This window comes from Malurus melanocephalus, unplaced genomic scaffold (assembly GCF_030028575.1).
Source record: "Malurus melanocephalus ecotype Western Australia unplaced genomic scaffold, MMel_1.1 scaffold_106, whole genome shotgun sequence".
In the NCBI taxonomy this organism is placed as follows: Eukaryota; Metazoa; Chordata; class Aves; order Passeriformes; family Maluridae; genus Malurus; species Malurus melanocephalus.
The window spans coordinates 45,538-68,746 of NW_026623338.1; the positions used below are offsets into that span (position 1 = coordinate 45,538).

Here is a 23,209-nt window from a genome sequence, read left to right on the forward strand (position 1 = left end):
GAAATCACCAGGGCCTTGGAAATACCGATAAATAGCTGCTTAGATGAATCCGTGGCTGCTTAATCCCTTTGGAAAACTTGGTTTCAACATGATTGCTTTAGCACCTGCATCCCATTTTTTAAAGGGTTTTCTTTCACGTGTGGAACAGGGTTCTGTAGAGAGCCCTAAGGCTCTGTATCCCATCACATTTTCAGTCCAGCGTAGGAGGGCTGGGGTGAGCTCCCAGAGGCTGTGCTTGCCTTCCTTGTCACACCATCTTGCACAAGGATTGCTAAGCTGGCCCTGCAAAACCACAGGCTGCTTTTAGAAATGGCACTTTTTTTTTAAATAGTGTTTGCACTTCTGATTTTCCTTAGTGCTTTTTCTCATCATTATTGCATTTCACAAGCTATTTCCCTGCCTACTGCTGCAAAACCCTTGCTACTCACCCCCCTAATGACAGGTTTTCTAAGGAGCTCACCACTTTCTTAGACCTTCTCAAAAAAAAGACAAGGTTTCTGGGGGTATTTTATGCCATTTTCTTTTCTTTTGTTTTCATGTTGAGCCTCTCAGTGTGGTTTGAGGTTCATCATTTATGTGGCTGCACTCAGCTGACCTGCAGCCTACCCAGCTGGGAACCTGCCGAAATCTTTGTAAGAAATGTTTGTTCCAATGAGCATAACATCTTTTTTTAGTTCAATCTGGGGCTCACCTCGTGGGTTTCACTGGGAAAAAAACCCTTAGTTGCTGAGAGAAGAGGGGCAAGGGGTCTCCCTTCTCCAGGTAACTTTAAGGGACCCTGGAGGCACAGGGGGTGACACYCATCTGAAAACGACACCTTTGCAACTCCAGGGGAGCCGTGAAATGCATAAGTCTAATTAAAGAGCACAGCTTATTCCCCTGCTCCGAAAGAAAGCAGCTTCCTTAGARGAGAAAGATCCAAATCTGTCCTAACTTGATGAGGGACTTCAAAGGGGAGAGGAGCTGTAGAAGCTGGAGCAAAGCACCAGGAAGGAGCACTGGGTACGTAGGAAGGTCGAGCCCCTCCTGGGTGGTACCTRCAGAGGGGGGCAGGATGAAGGGCGAGCGCCTGCTTCCATCTAATCTGCCTACAAGTGAAACCAAGTGTGGTTTTTCTTTCATTTCTTCACGTGTGCCTTTTATAAACATGTGCAACCCTGCTGCCTGATTTGGGTGTTGTGAGTAAATACTGGGATTTGCATGTTACCTTGAGCTGAGAGCGATTTCAAAGCAACTGGATAACGAAGGGTGCTCTCTGTGGAGGGGTGTGGTGAAGCCGTGGATCTTCACGAGCCCCAGCTCCCGGGCACCTTCTCCAAATATCTGGAGAGCAAAGATCAGGGTGCCCTTCCTGCCCTCAGCCCTCTCTCCCAGCCCCATGGAGCCCGCTGGGGTGCAGCTACTCCTGTTAAGGGGGAGGAGATGTCTCCGGTGGGGCTCAGGAAGGCTTTGGGGCAGGTGTGGGGTGGGAGGTGGTGCTGCCTCCAGGCTCGGGGTGCCTGAAGGGAGGTCCTGGTTGCTGCAGGTGCTGCACTGGCAGCACTGGGATGGGCTGGTGGATGCAGTGGAGCTGTGCTCGTTTGTTAAAGAGCAAGTCCTCCACAGTGTTTGAACCAGCAATTTGGAGCCACTCTCTTCATCTTTCCAGGAAAAGCTGTCAAATCCTTCCCACWCCATGTCACTTTGCCAGGCCACCAGCTGTCTTCTTCATCCTCACACACTGCCTCCTGGACTCGTTTCTTTTTTTCAGGAGGGAGAGGAAAGTGGCTCCCTTTTTATCCAGTCTTTGTAACTCAGAGGATCCTACAAGGAAAGGCATCTGGACTCTTCTTTGCTCCCCAGAAGGATCAGTGATCTCCAGCAGGCACATTGTGGGGTTCTTTACTCACAGACAGCCCCAGTTTCCTACTGTCTTGGTCCATCTCAGGTGCACAAGACACTGGGGAAAGCAGCAGGCTCTTACCCCACACCACRCTTGAAGTGCAGTGTTTGTCATAATATTTTTAATTTGATGGCTCTCTGTGTAGGATGGGAGCATGTGTAAGCATGTCTGTATTTGTGTGTGTTTGGCAGGGGGGGGGAAAGCACACTATTGTATTTTCATTTGAAATTGAGTGGACCTTYTCTGTCACGCTTTCCAAAAATTGCCTCAGTTGAAAAGCAGACCTGGTCTGGGCTCTCTCTGTCCATACTTTCCTGACTCTTTGTGTAGACACCGCTATCAGTCCACAAAAGAGATTTTTCACGTGCCACCGACATCGTTGCTGCRTTGTGCAGTGAAACCACTGCATTTTGGCTGATGTCACTGGGCTGTTCCCCATGGTGAATATCTGAAGTCAGGCAAAAGGGGCGAGGAATCCAATCAGATTATTTTTATGGTTACAGTCTTGTCTGAACAAATGTTTTCTTGCTGTCTTAATGGTTAGCCTGGCTCCGGTGATACAAATATTTACCAGTTTATAATTAACAGCTGAAACTACAGCCTACATAGTCACATTATTTAAAGATGAAAGTAAGAAGGATAAAAAAGTTAACATTTAAAGATTAAATTACTACAATGACTTTGAATAGGATTCTGCTCATGTTTATACCCAGTGCTGGCAAACCCAGGGAGAGTTTCTGACTTGTACTGGTGGTGATGGGGAGCAGGGTCTGGGTTACTGCCTGCAGTGCATGTATATTGATGTATTTTTTGCATTAACCCTCCCTCCAGGTTTGTTCATGATTATGTTTTCCATCATATCTATGGAATTCTTTGGCTTGGAAGCAGTGGAGTCTGGATATCTGATGTCATATTTCGGTATCCTTCAAATGGTAAGTGATGTGCAAGTCTCCCCCTTAGACAGATTATTTTACCACACTGCTACTTAATTCACTACCTTTTGGACACATGCTCTTCCAAATCAGGGGCATTGTTGACAGGCAAATCCTAGCTCTGCCATACAGCATTTGGCTTCAAAAAGAGAAGTGACTCCAAATTTATTCTCTTCCTTGGAAGAAATTGGAGCAAGGAATGTCCTGAAAGCTTCCTTCCCCTTTTCCCTCTTTGTGGATCTTTAAGCTGTAGAGCTAAAATTTCCTTGGACTGGTATGTCCTGGGTTTTGTAACAAAACTAACTTTGAAGCTGAAGTGCCTTGGCAAAGATTTTTCCTGGTGCAGGTTCATTGATTTACATTTACACAGCAGCACCCTGTACACTCAARAAAGTAGGCAATCCTACTGGTGTTTTCACAGATCCCTTCAGTGTAGAAGAACTTGTTTCTGCTGCATGGAAACAAGCACAACAAGCTTGTGATTTCAAAAAAAAATCAAAACAAAGGACCAAAACAGAAGAAATGTGTGTGATGGAACTTGGAGACTACCAAAATGGGTAAAAGGAAAAAGTCAGCCGAGTTGGGCAGTAGCAGGATCAAAAATGTCCAGTGTTGTGTTACAGCACAACAGTGTTCCTTTTGGAGAAGGAGGCTTAATGATTTTGCAGAAAGAGCAGCAGATGGTTATAACCAAGCCCCAAGGTAGGAATGCAAGTTAAGCAATATCCTGAAGGAGAGTGGTCTTGTTATTAAATYCTCTTCATTTCCTGGGCATTGCCACAGAGTCCCCACGGGATCTGGAGGAGCTTTCCTTCTGGGGAATGGCAGTTAAAGTTGCTTCCCTTGTGATTTGGATTTGGCATGGTGTTGCCAGTCACYTGGGCTCTGGCCTGGTCTCCCCAAGTCTGGGCATCCTGATAGAATCCTGGCAGGCATGGCTGCACATCAGCAACTGGATTCTGCAGAGTAAAGTGCCTGGAGCTGAGGAGATGGTGCCTTTGCCATGGCTGTCCTGTGAGGATGCCTTTGCACTCGTCATCTCTTGGTCCAATGGACATCTTCAACCAGCTGGGTGCAGTCCCATTGACCCTCATTGGAAAGGAGAGCAGTTTGCCAGTCCACAGTGTGGAAACAGCATGAAAAGTGGGGTGATCAGCAGCTGCTGTCCAGAGCAAGCTTCTGATCCAAATTCCACTGCTCTCAGAGGCTTTCCCTAGGTTAACTTATGTGCTGCCTCCTAGACCAGGATCTGTGGGAATCATTCAGGTTTTAGAGGGGCCAAGTCCCATATTTTCTTCCCCATTTGAATGTGGAAGGGCTCCTCACAGCTGGGCTTTTCACTTGAGACATATCAATTAAACCCCTGTTACATGTGTCCACGCTGAAATGAAATGTGGAGTTGCAGCATGGCTGTGGTGTGCCTGTTTAGAGTTGGGTAACGTGGGCAGCAGYGGTGCTTGTGAGGAGTGGCTTTGTGTTGGCAGACAGGGCCTGGACGCTGCTGTCAGCTCCAGGATATCTGTCTTGAGGACACTGCTGTTATGTCTKCAATATCTACCTCCTTCCCTGCTATTGTTCCCCAGGCTGGTTTGGTTGAAACTGCTGTAGATAAGGTCACCTCCCGTGCCATGCTGGGGCACCCCACACRGAGACAGAGCCCTGGAAGATACGGGAATTACAGCATCCACTCTGCTTCCTAATGGATAATCAGGTGCCAGTGCTAACCAGGGACCTGACCCTTCCCATTGTCACAGTTTCATCCCACAGAGGCCAATYGTGCCTGTTGCCACCATCGAACCCAGCAGGGGCCTGCAGGCTCAGGTGCAGTATCTGCTTTGCTGGGGAGTCTTTGCCTTGGGACATTTGACACAGAAACTGGCTTTTATCAGCCAGGCAGTCTTCTTTCATCCAGCCATGCAGTTTCGACYCATGTTGCTGTGTGTATTTTGCAGTGCATGGATTGAAGCAGTCATAGGGCAGCAACCTTTCTTCATGTTGGCGCTTTGAGCTMACTTTGCTGTCAGAATACCGAAATGGAAAGGGGAAAAAAAATGCTCTATTCTTTTTAAAGCCCAGGACACCTGATTTTTGGTGACAGAAAAGCTGGCTTACCTGACAACTTGAAAAACACTCTTTTCTCCTTTGTCACTTCTTCTCCGCCCTTTATCACTGGCAGTTCCAAACTCTGCTCTGGTTTAAGCAGGACAAGATCCTCAGCTGGACCACATGAAACTCTCACTATCTGGCTTTTAAATTATTGTAAAACATTAGGATTTGTGTATCTACTTTCAGGTCTCCACCCAAAAGTATCTCTTGAGTATAGCATCTGGGTTAGTGTTTTACGGCTGCTTTTTGGTTTTGGGTTGCTCTAGCATGCAGGGAATAAAAGTTGTGCTGGCTCTGTCCTGCTGAGCCCCCGAGCTGCCTGTGTGCCTTCCTGCTGCCTAATGCATTTCAGATGCATTTGTTTCAGCTGTACAGTGAATTGATACTGCTGACATACRAATGCAGATTAAGGTGCTAGCAAATTCCACCAATCTGGTAGGTGAATGATGATTAGTATCTGCTGACTGGCTTCCCTGCTTCACTGAGTAAATTGGAGTTCTATTCATAACAAATATAATATAATTTTYGGTTAATTTCATCAACCAGATCCTCCGCTTTTTTCCAGTCTGATTCAGTCTGATTTTTTTCATTCCTTAGTTTGCCTTTCTGTAAATCATTGTGAAGATTTTCCCATCCTCTTGGACTTGCCTGGAGCCCTCCTGTTAGAGGAAACCTGTCCCCTGTGTTTGCATCTCTTCCTGAACTTGAAAAAGGATAGTGTTTAAGGACTTTTATAGCTGGAAGGGAACATCACAGAAAGTAGGGGGCAAATTATTTCTTTGTGTTATTCTAGTTCCTAGTTGTTAAATTAAATCTTCTCAGAACTAACATACCCCTCTTACAGAAGCTGATGTTACAGCTCCTTTTCCCAGCCTGATCAGCAGTCCTGGGATGACTCAAATAGTGATGGTGTCTTCCTGCTTTCCTCTCCCACCCCAAGGATATCATGCTCCAATTGCTTAATCTAGTTTTTCAGCTTCCCAACCTCATTTGACCTGCTGTGGTGAGAAATAGCCAATGCACTGTAAGAATCGGTTTCTCCTCATTCCTCTCATCCAAGCCAGCTGCAGAGTACCTAGAGAGGAGATTTTGAGAGGCTTTGAGTCAGCCCATCTGATTTTAAGTAGGCAACTCATGTTCTTTGTCACTGCTGTCTCAAACAGCTCTTTGCATGGGGAATCAGCACAGAAACACAGACCCTGCAGGAGGTGAGGTGTTTGCCCCCTTTGCAGATGGAGGATGTTAGTTAGACACACCACTAATTCAGGCATCACCTGAGGGATCCCATCCAGAGCTCCTCAGCCTCACCTCATCCCTTCTGGTCCTTTCTTGTCACTTTATGTCCCTGCAGGACCCAAAATCRGGGGGTAGGGGGATGTCCTTGGGGAAATGAAAATGGCATATGGGGCTAATTCAAGTAATCCAGGCCTGTGCACTGATTCCTGAAGCACCCTGAAAGTGTGGGGCTGTCTGATGAGCTGGGACTGTGCCAGTGCCTGAAGAGAAGCCATGTGGGAGATGAGGAAATGAGGAGAGGAAGGCAGAGAGCAGGAGAGCTGCCTCTGCACCAGGCAGCCTGTGCTGCAGAGATTCCCTTGCTCATGGTGTATTTGAGCATCTTTATCTGCTCACTGGTAGGTCTGCAGGCAGGAGGTGTGAGAGCCCATCAGGGACACAATCCCTCTGTCCTCGGGCTGGGCTTCCAGAGTCCTCTCTTCTGAGAAGCCATGAAAATGAAATTTCCTTCACAGTGAATGCCCAGGAATGTGAAATGCCATTCAGTCTCCCTCCAGAGAATAATAAAGTTCATAATGGCTTAATAATAATTCAGTTTTGCACAATGGGCAGAAATGGGCCTAGACTCTGCTTTGTTTCTTTTCTTTTTCCTTTTTTTTTTCTTTCTTTTTTTTTTTAAGTCTGCAAGTGCAATAGCATGGAGAACTCCCAGGTGCAGTATGTGGCTTGGAAAATGCTGCCGGGGGATTAGGCAAGTGAAATACCTGGAGTCCCTGGCTGGTATCTCAAGTCACATCTGATGCTTAGATTTCAAACTGTGGGAGGGGGTGGGGGAAACTTTCCTTTAAGAACATTTTCTCAAAAAAAAAAACCAAAAAACCAAACAACCCAAAGCAAAATGCACCAAACAAAACTCTGGAGGGGACAAAGGGGCATATTTRTAACCCTGAGGATCAAGAAATAAGATACCTGTTCTATTTACTGCATTTAAATTTGTATTGTTATACAAACTCCACCTCTAGCTGTGCAGCTTCTGGAGGGACAAGTTGGTACTGAGTGATCCTCAAAAGATGAGAGAGATTCCTGGAGGAGAGATTTACATTGCATATCATCTTATCACCAGTCTGTCCCTCTCGCTTTTTTTTTTCCCCTGCACAGCAAAAGAGATGATTAAAGAGCCGGGGATTTAATTACAGCCAGGTATGCCTAGGGGGAAAACCCACTTTGTGAAAGGACCTTGCAACAACAAACAGAAAGTTCTCCAGTTTCCGCGCTTTGAAGGATTTATATCTGTGGAGGGGAGTGGGTTGGAGGGGGAAAGACAGTGATTAGGCTGGAGTTTGCAAAACACACCATCCTCTTCCCCCTGTTTGGCGAAGTGCTGCCTTCAGCAGTTTGGTCCTCACCCTCAGCTCTCCTTCCAGTCCCGGTGCCCTCCTGCCCCTCCACRAAGCCTGAACTGCTTCTCAAATGCTTTTTGGCATTATGTCAGTAAAACCTGGCCTTTTCCCCCGGCCAGGGCTTTGCACCAGGCTCAGAACAGCCCCATGGTGTGCCCCGGCCGGTGCCCAGCCGCGCTCGCCCTGGGAACTGCCAGCCGGCACAATTTCAAAGGCGAGATAGGGGTGCAGGGCGTGGGAGGCTGCTCTGATGTGAATCACGCTATCTACCTGAGCTCGGCATGGGGCCCTGCATCTTCTCTGTGAGGCTCTACGAGCTTATCTGRCCTGCTGAGTGCCTTTCCAGCCTTCTCACAGCTTTTACTTTCCAAGTGTCGGCTGAAAGGGAACTTCTTGTGGTGCTGAGCACTGTCGGRCTTTCCATCGGTGCTGATGGAAGAATCTTTACAAACAGCCCCATGTCTCCTGAGTGCAGAGGATCAGCTAAGCACCTGCAGAACTCCTCTAAACTCCACAGAYGAAATCAGCTTCTTGCAGGTGCCAGTCAGCTCAGCGGCGGCTCTGTGCAGCAAGGCTAATGCTTCAAAAGTCTTCCCAAAACTAGCACCTTAGACCTCCAAACAGAAACAATCTTTCCCATCCTGCAAGAGATTCCTGAAATTACCCAACAGCTTGTAATTGGTAATTCGCCTTTCTGAGGAAATGGGAGCTGCTGCTTTCCCAGAAACCAAAAGCAGTGATAGAGGCAGAGGGTATTTTTCTATGTGATTTGCTAGACTYGTGTAACAAATCCCCAGTTTGGTGAATCCAGAAAATGACGAACARAGATTTGGCTGTTCTTATGCATTTATTGGGAGACTTATTTGCCTTTAAAGGAGAGGGGGGAGGAAAAAAAAGATGAGTTGGTTTTTCCTGTGACATGTGTACACAGCCACAGGCAGTGCCTGTTATTTCACTTGCAAACAATTTCCTCTCTCTTTTGTTTATTGATGACAGAAGGCATTCCAGCCAGGTACACTGGCTCTTCCCCGACTTCAAAGGAGGTCAGGTTACAAAGGCAAGCACCATCCAGGCAAAATGAAATGCAGGAGGGGAAGGCCCATCACAGTCGATCTCAAGGGGAGTTTATGTGCAAGAAAAAAGCCAAGAATAAAAAGAGGATCAAATCMATTTATCAGCTACCAGAGATTGTCCATGGGAGTGATGATGGTCAAGTCATCTCAGATGACCCCGCTACCTGCTGATGAAGGCAGCACACGTCCAAAATCTTACATGGGAGAGTGCACATGACCCACCTTTCACTTTCACCTTCCCAGATGTGCTTGCACAGATGGCTGCTGCTCGTGCCAGCCAGAGGATCTACTCTCAGGGAAAACTGCAGACTGGCAGTAATGGGTTTGCAGGTGTAAATTCAGACTGGAAAGTGAGGTCAGAGCTCCTGGTGACTGGAAACATTACCCAGTGCCTAAATGCAGGCTCCGTGTCCAAAATGAGGATGATGGGCCTTGCCTGCCTGGGTCTAATGGCTGGGGAGGAAGGCAGGCAGCCCTGACAGCCCATGGGGAGGCTGCAGTCTGTACAGCCCCAGGATTGCTGCCCAGCCCCATGGGGAAAACAGGTGACTTGGGCTCATGGGAATGGGAAATAGTCCCACTGCCAAGTTGGTTGATTCAGCAGTAATGTTTTAYCTTGTGCCTCAATTGCCACAGCCCAAGTGGTGGGAAAGCCCATGGGGAATGAGCCATTGGCACAGGGACCATCCCTGTGCTCTGCTCACCCTGGGGACAGCCCATTCTGCACACCTCTGGGTTCTGCCTGCTCAGAGTGGGGTTGTTGCCTTTCGGCAGGGGCTCGTACGCAGTGACCGCAGCGTTTCTGGGAATGCCGTTCCCGTGGCCATCGGACCRGTCTGCTCTGGGATGTTGCTGATGATGTGCCCTAATGACTCAAGGAAGGGCAGGGACTGGGCTGTGCCTGCACRGTGAATCCCAATTTAATATGCCATTCAAGTCTGGGCAAATTGGGAAACGTTTCCTTTCCTCCAATGGCTCAGCAGAGCTGAATTGGGGTTCGGGTGATGCCACCCTGGCGTCAATCCACACACTGTGACAAGGCTCAGCCCCCATCCCATGTGACTCAGCACAGCCCCAGCTGGGGAGAGCCAGGAGGGACCAGGAAGTTGCAAAAAGTTAATGACGATTCTTCCTTTTTGGAACACTCAGCTTAATGAAGAGTTACTCAGTGGCTTCCCCACCCAAGCCCAGAGTAGGAGCTGCTGGGGCTGGTATCAGCTCCTCTCGTAGCCACAGCAGGGTTTTGGGTCAGGATGACTCAGGTCACCCAGCATTGTCCCAGCCTCGTGCCACAGCAGGTCCACCAGTGTCCCAGAGGGCACTTGACAGGTGACATGACCCGGGAAGGACACACAGAGCCTGTGCCAGTGTTGCATGGTAGCTGGGCACACATGAGCCAAGCTCTCAAGCCCTGGCCCAAGGCAGGAACAATGACAAAAAGGAGGCAGGAGCCAGAATGTCTTCTTGGTGTGATTTGCCCTCATGTCAAAAATCCTTTGTGCTCTGAAGCAAAGTGAAGGGTTGAATTTTGATGGTTTTCCATTCAGTTGTGTACTGTTGAAAATACATTCATTTTGTAGCTATTGTTCTTTATGTCAACTACATTTTACTCTATTTGCTTTTGATGGGGGGAGGGGTTTTGGGTTTTTTTTTTCTTTTTTTTTTGTTTGCTTTAGTAATTAAGCTGCTTTTTTTCCTAACTGCTTATTCTAGGTTAACATTTCCTTTCTGATTAATAACTTACTTTCTCGTTTATTTCACACTCATTTCCTTTCAGCTGAGTTTGGATAACAGGACYAACACAGCAAGGCTGAGGTGTAGTGTAGTATCATTCCTAGTCCAAGGAAACCACTGAAGTTTTCTCCAGGATGGACTGCCACAGAAACAAAGCGATCAAACATAACATTTTGAACTAAAGCTCTTCTTTCAAGTCAGAGGGGTTTTCATTTGGATCAAACAAACCCTTTCMAGGCAGAGAAAACTCAGTAGATTCCTGTCTTATCCCTGTATTGCAGTCAGTCAGACTTTGCTTTCACCATGATCTTTTCCAGCCTTTCTCCTCTTGTGTCCACTTGGGCCATCATCACCTGAACTATGGGACATGCTGAACAGATAAATAAAAGAGGGAATCCTTGCTCTGCAAAGTGCTGGAAAAGTCTAATAATTTTTGGGATTTTAATGTTTTGCTCTTCCTTCTCTCCCCCTTTCCCCCAGTTTTTATTTAAAATCTGCAGAACCAGTTCACCATCCTCTACATCTGCATGTACTGCTGGGACTGGATATTAGCATCTCCGTCATACTTGTTCCTGCCTAAAAATTATGAACCACCCAATTTGTATACTTACAGTTTAAAATAATGACAAGAGAAGGTACAGACATTTTCCTCCTCTGCTTACAAATGCACAGTTTTTCTTTGGAAGGGCTTGCTGAGAATGAAGACTGTAGGATTAACTGTATTTCACAAAAACATCCAAAGTGAGAAAAATGTAATTTGTATCTGCAAGCCCTTTTAGAAAGTTTCAATCACTGCTGGTGAGTAGGCAGTGATGGTAAACTCAGGTGTGCACAAAGACTTCCAGCTGATGGGATGGATCTCTCCCTGCAAGCTAAAATGCTGGAAGTRATGGATCATGCCTTCCAATCATTTACTGTTGCAGTGAGGTTCTTTTTTCTCAAAAAGAACCCTGCGGGAAGAACCTGTTCRCTTGAACAAAGTAGAAGTTCTGTCTTGAGTTTGTTTAAATTATTTTAAACATCAGGCTGAATGGTGCTTGTGTGTTTCTTTCCCAGGTTGTCCAGGGTCTGGTTGTTGGGAAACTCGCTAGTCACTGCACAGAGATGACCCTGCTCAGACTCAGCGTCTTYGTCTTTGCCGGCGTGGGCCTGGGCATGGTAAGGCGGGTGTGAAATCACCCACAGCACCTTTAATAAGTGACACAGGGTCTGTGAGACCTGGCTTTGAGCTCTGTCCCTGGAAATGCCACCACTGGCTCTGTTGGTGGTCTTCAGGACAGAGGACACCAGCTCTCCTGGGCCTCTGYGCAAACAGAGCCGCACTCAACGTCAGCATTGCGCCAAAGTGTGATAAAGAGYCGTGTGAGTAATAGTTACAGGGATTAAAAAATGTATTAATCTTGCACAGAAACTCGCTAAGTCCCTCCTGAGTCACCGGATTTGCACAGAAATCCTGGCCTGGTCTTGTCAGCCACTGCATTTCCTGAACTACCCAGAAAGTAAATGAAGATTACAGTGGGGAAAATCATTGCAGGTGTACATTGCAGCAAGACAGCGGAGGTTGTGAGCTCTCCTTCTGGGGCTTTATCTGTGTCTGATCCCCCAGCATAAGAGTGTTTGGGGAAGGAGGCAGCAAGGCAATAATTCTGTTCCTTTATTTTGGGATAAATGATGTTACCTGGTGCTGGTGTTGGCATGAAYGATGGTTGATGCCAGTCTCAAACAGCAGCTGGAAAATGGAGTGAATGTAGGCAGCTCTGCTGGGAACTGTGTTTGCTGAGATAAGCCATGTTCAGGGAACTGATAGCTCTGCCCAAGCCATGGGGGTGGAGGAAAGATCCTCACAGTCCCCATCAGTGAGGTGGACCCAAAGGACAGCTGAGCTGCATCAGCCTTTCAACATTTCCTGCAGGATTTTTCTGGTGCTCCCGCTGCTGCAGGTGGGATGAGTGCCATTCCCACAGCCGTACCGCAGCCCTGGGGAAGTCAGGGCTAAGGACTGCAGGGTGCTGAGGTTTGTGGTTCCCAGCTACGTGGGTGAGATGAAGCACCTACACACCTCAGCTGATCTGAGGCTAAATCTTGTCTGAGATGAGGCTTGGAAGGGAGGATGGATGCTGATGGAGCTGATGAATGGATGCTGAAGCCCAGTCCCATGGGAATCAGGCAGCAACAGGAATTACGTGGCTTTTGTGCACGGAGGTCTCACTGACATCCACAGAAGGCTGGAGGCAGGAGAGAAAGCCTCAGTGGCAGTGGAGGAGCTCAAAGGGCAGCACAGATGTCCCAGTGCAGGAAGGCTCACATTGGCTGCACAGAGAGAAGGACCAGGAGCCCGGAAGGGAACTGGAAATTACGCCAAGCCCAGAGGGCTGTGGACATCCTGACAGCACGGGCCAGGGGACAGGSGTCAGCAGTGACTTCCCATGAGAACTATTCACAGGGAAATGCAGCTGTGATCCTCTGTGTCTGGGACGCTTCATTTAAACGCGCTCTGTCCGAGGGCTGCCAAGAAAACATCCGCCTCTGGGGTGGCTTTCTGTCTCGGTGGGGATGAGCGCTGTCACAGCAGCAGCCCAAATGCAGAAGTTATTGGGGGAAGCCTTTAATCCTACACCTGCTGTGCCATTGCAGCATGTGGCCTCCAAACGCAGCAGTTCCCCTCCCAGAGGGATGGAAGYGAGGAGAAAAGCTAGCTGTTAATAAAAGACACTCCAGAAGCCATCGTGATGTGGCCGGGAGGGGAGGTGGGCTGAAGCGTTTTTGGAAGGCTGGCACAGCAGACAGGCAGCACTGCAGCTGGGAAGAGGCTGCTGGATCTTCCCAGCAACAGGCAGCTGGAGAAGGGAAGGGGTGGGCTGGGRGCTCGGCAGTAACACCTGGCTGAGGAGAGGAGGGAAGAACCAGTGTCTGATCTGCAGATGTGAGCTGGGAGAGCGTGGGCAGGGCTGKAGGAGGGCTTGGCAGTTGCGATGGGGAAGTTTTTCCCTTTGTCTGAAGGCACGGCTGTGCCTCATCCTGCCTCGCTGCCTGCATTTCCCAGGCATTTGCTTTTTGAGTTGTCTGCTGAGACTCCTGGTTCTGCCTCTCACCTAAAAAATGTTTTCAGATCTTCTCACCTCAAAAAAACTGCTCCATACCCAGCAGCTGAGGAGTAGCAAAGATTGAGCTCTGCCTGGCTCAGTTCTTCCTCAGCCCCAGGGAAGTGAGGAGGCATTTCCCCTTGTTTTACAGGAGACACAGATGTGCCTCTGCTTTTTTCTGCTCACTTGCTCCAGCCCATGAGGGAATTTGTGCAATGCAGGAGGGATTAAAACTAATTTTTTCTATGAGCTTCGCAGTGTTGTCCTGCAATGACATTTGCCCTAGCAAGGAGTTACTCTGCTTCCTTTTGTTTATGTACCAAATACCTGTTCCTCTGTCTTTGTTCTCTGGTTCCTTAATCAGAAGTGCCTAGATCTTAACCAAAATGTAGGCAAAGAGCCCCTTTGAGGAGAAAAACCTGGCTGTGTGTGACTCCAGAGGGGACCTAGGAATAAACCTCAACATTTCCAAGTCATTAGTGAGCAATGTCTCTGGGCTCCTCCATCTTCTGTAGCCGAGAGGCAGGGACCGGATCTTAGGACAGAGAACTCCAGAGAATGAAACTTCTGGCTAAACCAGTGACAGAAATGTTTTCCAGCCACAATAACACACCTTGAGACATGGGTTAGGGCAGGAGACTGCAATAAAGGGGGAATTTCCTTTCCATGCCCCAGAGAGATCCTTTCATTTGGCCAGCAGGGCTTGTGAATGAGCCGGGAGCCGCTCCAGCCCTACAGCTTAGGGAGCCTCACCGCTTTTGTTTCAGTATTAAACAGCTGGAGGGATGTCTCCGCTAAGAATACGTGCAATAACAAAATCATTACTCTCCCTAATTATGCTCGCTAATGTGCACTGATGGCCAGAAGACCTATTCCAGATTACTGAATTCGGTGAATTTATTAGCGGGGAAGCAGCAGAACAGGATTAGAAATCCCAAAGGTACGGTGTTACATAATGCACCATGCTCATTTATTTTGACAGGCTCAGTTTAGTTTTAATTATTTATGATAATGAACCAAAAAGCCTTCTCTAGGCTGTTTTGAATAAGTAATGGAAGCTTCCTGAAGTAAACCACATACATCTGCTGTTCAACATTTCCTTGGGAACTGGACAGAAGACAGGGGGAAGGGTGCAGGGACGTCACTAATTCCCAGATGCTAAAAATACCCACAGCAGTGCTGGGGAAACATGCTGCCAGATTGCAGGGTATCGTTTACTCTGCATGCTTGGAATAATTCACGGCAGACAAAGGGCACCCTGTGAAAGACCACGCAACAGCCAAAGCCACCCCACCACGTATCATTTGTGGCTTCTGCCATTTACCCAAGCYGTGGGTTTGACTCGTGATTCCCTTCCAGGGTTGTTCCTTACCACAAAGTCACTGTTTGTGCTCCCTAATGACCTGTGGTCTGTTGTGTCCTGTCCCTTAGGCCCTGATGAGGACCGTGTGGCACTACTGCATCATYGCGGTGCCGCTGGTGTTCGCCTTCAGCATGCTGGCCACCATCACCGACAGCATCCTCACCAAGGCTGTGCCCTCCTCTGACACTGGTAAGACTCCCAGGGAAGGTCAGACTGGTGTTTTCTCAGTTTTGAGTCCATTAGCCCTGGTGGGGCTAACACAGGATGGACTTGGAGAACCTTCAGCAGCCTGCTGACACTTGCAGTGGTGGGCACAGAAAGGGAAGGCTTCCCCAAACTCTCCTTTCCATGGAAAGCCGAGGTTTGTTAAAAAAAAAACAAAATGCTGCTCTTCCACTGTGACAGTGGCAGAGAGGGCTCTTTGTTTACCCCCTTTAACTTAGGGCATCTCAGGAGGAGATTCTGAATTTCTCTTTGCAAACATGCTTTGTTCCATGCAATAATTGGCCCCCTCTCTCTGTTTTGGCYTTGTTTCAGTCAGCGTTAGTGTATTTCTCTGTGCAAGATAGCAGTGGGAGACACTTAAATCTTTATACCTGGGGCTTTAGTTCTGTCGATGAAGGAAATATGCCTACATTATTGTCATGGGAGCCTGGCTGAGTTTGTGCCAGTATGGAGCTGGCTTAACCTGGTTTGACTTCTTTTGCTCAAAGCCCTTTCAGGGTTTGCTCCCAGAGTAGGTACCCAAGAGTGTCTCTGCTTTAGCTGAGGGTTTCTGGGATGCCAGTCTGCACCCTTCATCTTCCCTAGCAGCTGTCTGAGCAGATACCTCTGTGCAGACCCTACCAAGAATGGGAGCTATAGTTTGCAGAGCCCATTAGTGAAGTTTATAAAGCACTTTTGAGAGGCTTCTGGGTAAAGAGCTGTTCTGAAATTCACTTCAGTAGTTTATTTCTAGAGCTAACCCACTGCATCTCCTACAAATGCTGGGAGCCTGTGATTTTCAAGTGGGATATTTCTACCTGGAAGGACCACTTATCCCCAGTCTTCACCTCCCTGRGAAGAGTCTCAACCCTTCTGCTCAGCCAGGAAGAAAATTTGCTGCTTCATGACTTGGAGCAATGTTCATGTGAGGGAGAGCCAGGGGGGAAGGGCACCAAGCGGTTTTGGGACATACAACCAAGCTGGAATTCATCCAGCCTCTTCTCAAAGGGGTTTTGTGAGAAAAACCAGAGCAGCGCAGAGCTTTTGGAGCCCGGAGGCAAGCTTTGGTCAGAGACAAAAATGGGTTTAGTTGCCTCACCCTGCTCCCTGCTTGCATATGTTGTTAGGCCAGCCTGTGCCTCAGCRGGATGGATGGTGTGAGCACACAGGGCAGGATAGCAGGGCAGGATGGAGGCAGTCTGCAGATGCCCAGGAGCAGGTTGCAGGTCATCAGGGGATGCCATGGGCTACGGAGGGCTTTCCTCTGCCCCCCTCCTGGGATGCTGGCATGCCAAGTGCTACTACAAATGCAGAGTTACAGCTGGCTCTAAATTGGGCATAAAACAGAGAGATGCGCTGGCGCAGAGAATTGTGGCACTGGGGGAAAGCTTTGTCTGTGCCACTCCTCCCTGGCCCTCACCTTTCAAACTGTGCTTTTTGCTTGCAACATTCGTGGAGGAAGAGGCCTCTAATGGTTTTGTGCTTGTTTTGGATGTACGCGGGCAGGGTCTGGGGCGAAGGCAGGAATGCCTGACGCAGCAGAGCCGGCAGGCTGCCTTTCCACAGCAGCTGCAGCAGTGGCAGCGTGGGTGTCTCGCAGAGAAATGCAGCTATTAAAGCGCCTGCCATCCATCCCTGGCCGTGGGTGGCACCCCGCGAAGGCTGCTCCACCCATACAGCAGTCTAAAGGCTGCTCCTTCCTCCGTGAGCCCGGGACCGGCTCTGCAAAGAGAGCTTTTTGGTGGCATGTTAGAAGCCCTTACTCTGAGTGTGGAAATACAGTTTTATGGAAAAGCTTTGCTGTCAGTGTGTCAAAAAACTTAGCACTCGCAACAACTTTTAGTTAATGCAAGGATATCACACATTGAGAAATTTCTTTGGAAGCATCACTATTGAGCCTTGCTGCTGTCTTTTCAGTTTGAGTTTTAGAGCCGATGGAGGTTTTTCATTGGGTCAGGAAAAGGCTGGAGCGTGGGCTGAGCTCAGGTGTCCATCTCAGCACGGGGCTGGGACGGATGGGGCGTTGCAGGAGCGTAGCCTGTCAGSCCTAGCTAGACACTGAGTCACCCATTCTTGCATTTTAAACAGGAGTCTCGGAAAGGGAGCAGTGGGAGGTAGCGCAGCACCATCCCTTGCCCCCATCAGCCTGCTTTCAGATCCAAGATCACTTCCTTCCAAGGCTGATGAGTTTAGCGCTTGCTCTTTGCTTGTGGCTCGGGYTGTGCGCAGAAGCAAAGGTAGCAGAAATGATTTAATTAGTTTCCCTTTGATTTTTTTTCCCCCTCCTTCTCTTCATCTTCAAAGGCAGGAAGAGCAAATTRAGCCGCACACGCACGTGCTGTTCAGCTGGACGCTGAGCCGGTGGCAGGGCAGCCCCGAGCAGGGGGACTCGCATTCACACAAGCACTCCTTGTCAGCCCCGCTCCTTCCCCAAGAAAGGAGGTCTTGTTCCTGCACAGAACYCCCCCGGCTCCCGGGGGAGGGAGGCAGGAAGCCCAGCAGAGCCTTCCTGCGTAACGGGGCCGTGTGTCCTGACTTTATTTGTGCGTCAGAACCTGAGCAGGAGAGTTTGCAGCCGGGCGGGGCTCGGGCCATTGAACCCCCCCAGCTTCGCTCGAGCTTTGCAGGTTCAAAGGCGGCCGCTGGCGACAGTGACCTAATGGTTAAACCCGATTGCCCCGTGGGCGTGTGGCTGATGTGGGCCAGCACCATCATCACAGAGGCAACAGGATGTGAGCTGGAAAGGAGTCGGCCGTGCTGGAGAGCCGCCAGCACCCAGCCCTGAAACCTGCGGGAGCAGAGGAGATCCGGGGTGGGAGGGGAGGATGGGCTCCCAGCCGGGACAGGTCATGCCAGGTATGGGAAAAAGGAAGGGAAGAAAGCTGGAGAGGGAGAAAAAAGAGCGGGGAAGGTCCAGAAAGTGGGATAGCTACGGCAAAGAAGGTAAGCATGTGCGTTGGCACAGCCGCACAAAGCAATGCAGGGAACTTTCTGCTGACGCGGTGACTTGTCCCAATTAATGGTCCTGCCTTAAATGAGATCCATCACATGTGCAGCTTTGCCACAGAGCTACGGCCGTGCTGCAGAGCTGAGATTTAAAATGTCCCAAAGCCCGAGGGCGTCTGACACGAGGGATCTCATTTAGGCCCATTAAACAGAAATTATCTTTCTCAGCAGTATGTTGGAGAAGTGCAGAGGGAGAGCCCGGCCTTTTAAGAGGATGGATTTCTGCTCCAGGAAAAAAAAAAAAAAAAAAAAAAAAAAAAAAAAAAAGGGGAAAAAAGTGCCTCCTCAATCACAGGAGCCAGTTTGGCAATTGCACGTAGTAATTAGTTTTATTCAAATACCTAGAGGGGGAGAAATAATTGCAAAACCTGCCCAGAGAGTTTGGTGGTTGTGGGATGGTTCCCATTGGCAAAGGGTCAAGGTTAGGTCCCACCCATCGCCTTTGTGTTCCCATGCGCGGGAGGAGGGCTCGGCAGCGCTTCCCGGGAGATTTCCCTCTCCACATGGTTATACCCTTGGCTTGGGCTCATTGCACAAGTATTTTAAGCACTCTGATAAAAGCCCCAGCAGTCGCAGCCCGGCATTACACGAACACCTGGCTGCCTGTTCTCTCTGGGAGCTGGGGATCATTTCCCCGTGGCTGCCCACGTTAAAGATCGCACTCAGCTCCACATCTTGCACACAGGACAGCGTTCTCCTCACCCTTCCCAGGTGTGCGGCGACAACACCTTGATGTGTGTCTGAGTGGAAAACTGATGCCAGCAGTCCAAATAATCATACTGACAGTGAAAGAATAATTGCAAACATTATTTCAGAGCCAGGCACAAGTTAATTGAATGGGCTGCCAGCTTGCTGTTCCTCCAGTGTTGGGGGCTAATGATTTTCTGGCTGGCCCGGTATTTTCTGCTCCTCTGAACATGACAGCTGTCCTGAACAAAGAGTGCAGGACAAAAGAGCCTTCTGGGTGTGTGTGGGACAGCCTTGTGTCCCGGGGATGTCCTGGCCATCCGTCTGCACGTGGAAAAAAATCTTGCCTTTGTCAAATTGGAGGTGCTTCCCCATCCACCTGGTTCCTGTTAAGGATGCAAATGTGAGGGTTGCTGGAGGGGGAACCGGCCCAGCTGGGGGAAGGGCTCGCATGACCATCCAAATGGAAATATCCATTCTTTTTGCAAAGGGTGGTGGGGGAATATTTCAAGRGGGTTCTGTCTTTATCTGTGGTTTTATTTATTTATTCTTAAAGACCTAGTTAGGCTGAACCCTGTCACTCCTGCTAGAGAGCTGTTTATCTGTTTCACAGTAGGGAATAAATGGAAGTAGCAGCTTGGGGGGAGCAGGGCGCAGTTGGGTTATGAGGAGATTGGAAGTACCTGTGTGATTTGCTAGGAAGGCTCAGACACAACCCTAGAAATTACCTCTCCATCCCTAATCCCATGCAGTAGTTACCAGCCCTGCCAGGTACGATGTTGATCAGCATCCTCTGGTCCCAAATGCATCCCTGGACCCTGGTGACAGCAGTGGTGAGCACCCACTTGCCTTTTGGGCAGTGCTACGATTGCCCAGACCGCTCAGGAAGGAGTTGAGCTGGTTCATGGTGGAAACTCATCCCCATGCCTGCAGGATCCCTAACCAGAACAAACCCTAATTGGACYGCTATAAATTAATGCAAGAAATTATTTGAAGTGATTTGCTACTACTGCAGGGGAGCAGCATCAGGAACAAAGGGGATCCCATGTGCTCTTCTCTGCTTTTCCATGGCAGGACTTGYTCTCACCCTGTGTGTCTCTCCTAGGTGCCATGCTTGGGATTTGCGCCTCAGTGCAGCCCTTGACCCGGACCGTGGGTCCGACCATCGGTGGAGTTTTATATAAACAATTTGGAGTCTCCTCCTTTGGCTATTTACAGCTAATGGTCAATGTAGGTTTGTTTGYTTACCTCTTAAAGAGTAAAATCCCACTGGGAGAGATGAAAAGCCAATAAAACGGTTGCAAGAAAGTAACCCCCTTATTTTTTTCCATATAAATAAATTTTCGAGTTTTATTTTTGATTCCATAAATCTAGAATAAAACAATTTGAACAATCCTTGCATTTTGTCAACATTTGCCTGTGGAGTAAGGGACAGATTGTTTGCACAGGTCTTGGAGCCACACTGGAGCAACTGGGGGCCATGGGACCCCTGGAGCTATCGGATTCCTCCCACCCCCCCATAGCAGTGGATGTCATGGCAGGCAACAGCCAACATCCCCAGACCCTCAGCTGTTGTCAGGCAGGATTCCTGCTTGGATTCACGGAAACTGAAGGGATTATGAGCCAGTGCCTTTGCTCTGGTTTGGCTTTTTAATTTCACTGCCCTGAAACGGTACCAAGAGAAAATGGGGCTGAAACACAGCTGCTTTTGCGTATTGTTTTGCTGTGTTAAATGCACCTCAGCATTCTCAGGGTACAGGGGGCACTGAGGCCAAAGGCTTTCAAATGCTGTGGCCAGAGGTTTGCTACATCCACAGCTCAGTGGTGTGCAAGCYTGCCTCTGCACGAGCTGCCAGCAGCGTGCGAGGAAGATGCAAAGCCCCAGCGCACCACGCTGCAGTGCCAGAAGCTCCCTGCCCCTTCCAGACACCAGGCCAGCTCTCCTTCCAGGTTTTTTTTCCCCTCCTGTACTCCTGAGTCTCTCTTGCTCTTACTACAGGCTTATGTAATTATGTACTTTGCAACTTCCTCTAGTACAAAGTCTCCTCCAAGAGCTGTGCTGATATTGGGAAGGGGAAATTACCTGCTGGAAATGACCAAGTTTGGAGCAAGTACTTTGCCTGCCACACTCATAGTCCTGACTGCTGGAGTCAAGTTGTGTGCTGGCTGCAGCTTTGCTCTTGAGGAAGCCCAGGTTAGTTAGTGAGAACTGTGCCTCACAAAAGAAAACTTCAGTACTTTTATCCAAAAAATCAGCTGACTTTTTGCTCCAAGCTTCTTGGTCCAGGTGCTATGGGGAAAGAGCTTGGCTCCATTCTTCAGTTATCCTTGAGAAATTTAATTCTGTCTAGAGACTGCAGAGGGGAAGGAAGAGAGTAGAGCGAGTTGAGCTTGCTTTGTTACAAAGCTGAGGAATCCACGGAGTGTTGGCGCTCTTATTCCGAAACCAAGAATCCAGTTTTGTGCCTTAGCACAGCACTAAGCTATGGGGGCCGGGCCAGGACGTGGGGCACTCGCAGAGAGCGGTATTTTCCTGTGGCAGGGAGCTCCAGCGCCTTCTGCAGCTGCCATTACTCGATTTTATGGGAAGGAGCTTTCAGAGGAGCACTTACGCAAGCTGTGGAAGGCTTTTCTATCTCCACCACTGACCAGCACTGAACCTCAACACATTTTCCCTCCCTGGTCAGGAGACAAGGTCAAACACAAACGAGTTATCTGAGGTTTCTCTACCTTCCACTGCCCTGTTCAGGGCACCAAAAAGCCAAGCCCTACCCACTCTGTTTAAGCCATTTCACCACTGCTGTATCCACAGATATGCCTCAACAAAAGTTACTGCAGCCCAGAGTACAGTAATAAAAAGTGAACATTTCAAGTAATTTATTTGGAATGGACACATTAATGCAAAAGCAATATTAAGACCAGTAACTGCTGAAAGACATTCAACAAAATAAATACAAATATAGACACTACAAATAATTTAAACTGTGTTTAACACCACCAGTCAGTGTTGAATCTTCCTTGCATCTCATAAATAGAAGATAATAGTTCGCAAAGCTGTGCCACTCAAAACACGTGGACGCTTTGCTAGAAGTCCTGTACGAAAGTCTTTGGTTTTTCTTTATGCATCTCAGGCAAAGCTCAGGGCTCTTTGCTCAGCAGCCACAACGGGCTTGGAGAAAACCAAGCTGCTTCCAGCTCTCTTCTTCGCTTTCCTTCATTGGTACCCTGTCCCATTTCAGTCCAAGACACTCGATCTGTTTTATCATCCAGCGGTATGCTCTAAAGGTAGCAAGAGAAAACTGGGTTAGTTAAACAAGCAGCACAGCAAGACACAGGAAAAAAAAAAAAAAGAGGCGCTTTAAAAGGAGAGTAAGCACTGAGCATTTATTTTCACAGATTTTTTTTTTTTTAGCAAATTCTGTAAGGAAAGCACTGCCAAGTGCCGTTTCTCATTCCCCGCCACCCCCACGCCGTACTCTCAGCACATTGCAGAAGTCCGGCTCCCACCAGAAATTCCCCGCGAGGCATCGGACAAGGGGCCGAACGCCCCGCGATGGATCGGGACGGGGCAGCGCTCCCCAAGCCCTGCGCTGCCGCGGCCGCAGCTCGGCCCGGTTTCGGGGCGCGGCCCCGGGCCCCTCCGGCCAGAAGGGGTGCGCCGAGCGCGGGGAGCCCCACGCCCGTCCGGCTTCCCGAAGCGGGAGCGGGTGTGTGACATAATTTAGAAAGATCCCATGAAAAGCGCAGAAGTGGCGCGGCAGCAGCGCGGAAGGGCTCACCTGGGGCCGGGCGGGCGGAGGCTCAGGGTGCCCGGGCCAGCCGCCGCTCCTGAGTGCCCGCCGCCTGCTCCATCTCCTGGCGGCTCTTGAAGTCCTGGATGGCCCGCTTGTTCTGGAAGTCGATCAGGGCCATGGTGATGGAGGCGTTCCAGCAGCTCTGGTCCGGACACCGAAAGTCAATCTCCTTGCGGTCCTTGGTGACGATGGTGAAGTAGATGTACTTGCCCGTGCGCTCCACGCAGTCCACCTTGAGGATGGAGCCGAAGCCCAGCTCCTTGCCCTTGGCCCGCTTGTGCCCGTCGGGGAAGAGACTGAGGCTGTCCTTGGTCAGCACCACCAGCTTCTTCTTCCACAGCTGGAAAAGGCTGTCGCTCCGCTTCTCCAGCTCGCCCTCGCGGATCACCTCGGCTTGCATCTTCATCCTCGCTCCCCGGCGGTGGCTCCGGCTCCTGCTCCGACTGCTGCTCGGGCGGCGATGACCGAGCCCCGGCGCGATGGGAACAATTTATTGCAATGAATCAGCGCCGGGCGCCTTCCGGTGCCTCCCCCGGGGAGCCCGGCCCGCCGCCCCCTCCCGCCCCGCCTCCCGCCCGCCCCGGGCCGCGCTCCCGCCCGCGGCCGCGGCGCTGAGGGGATGGGGCAGCGCTGTGGGGATGGGGCGGCGCTGTGGGGATGGGGCAGCGCTGAGGGGATGGGGCAGAGCTGTGGGGATGGGGCAGCGCTG

General features: G+C 49.5%; 2 protein-coding genes across 2 annotated transcripts in view; one reads left to right on the forward strand and one right to left on the reverse strand.

Annotated features, from left to right (window-relative positions):
* Nucleotides 1-20,104, forward strand: part of SLC22A18 (solute carrier family 22 member 18) — a 58,024-nt gene extending 37,920 nt beyond the window's left edge. Inside the window, exons 7-10 of the mRNA XM_057369231.1 lie at nucleotides 2,714-2,814; nucleotides 11,420-11,521; nucleotides 14,878-14,998; nucleotides 19,812-20,104. Coding sequence (XP_057225214.1) covers nucleotides 2,714-2,814; nucleotides 11,420-11,521; nucleotides 14,878-14,998; nucleotides 19,812-19,999 — 512 coding nt within the window. The 3' untranslated portion in view covers nucleotides 20,000-20,104. The remainder of the gene's footprint in view (nucleotides 1-2,713; nucleotides 2,815-11,419; nucleotides 11,522-14,877; nucleotides 14,999-19,811) is intronic.
* A 1,447-nt stretch (nucleotides 20,105-21,551) lies between these two features.
* Nucleotides 21,552-22,983, reverse strand: PHLDA2 (pleckstrin homology like domain family A member 2). The gene is made up of 2 exons (XM_057369232.1): nucleotides 22,486-22,983; nucleotides 21,552-21,985 (listed from the first exon to the last, which is right to left on the reverse strand). The coding sequence occupies exon 1, from the start codon at nucleotides 22,904-22,906 to the stop codon at nucleotides 22,508-22,510; it is 399 nt and encodes a 132-aa protein (XP_057225215.1). The 5' UTR covers nucleotides 22,907-22,983; the 3' UTR covers nucleotides 21,552-21,985; nucleotides 22,486-22,507.
* Nucleotides 22,984-23,209: the final 226 nt, after the last annotated feature.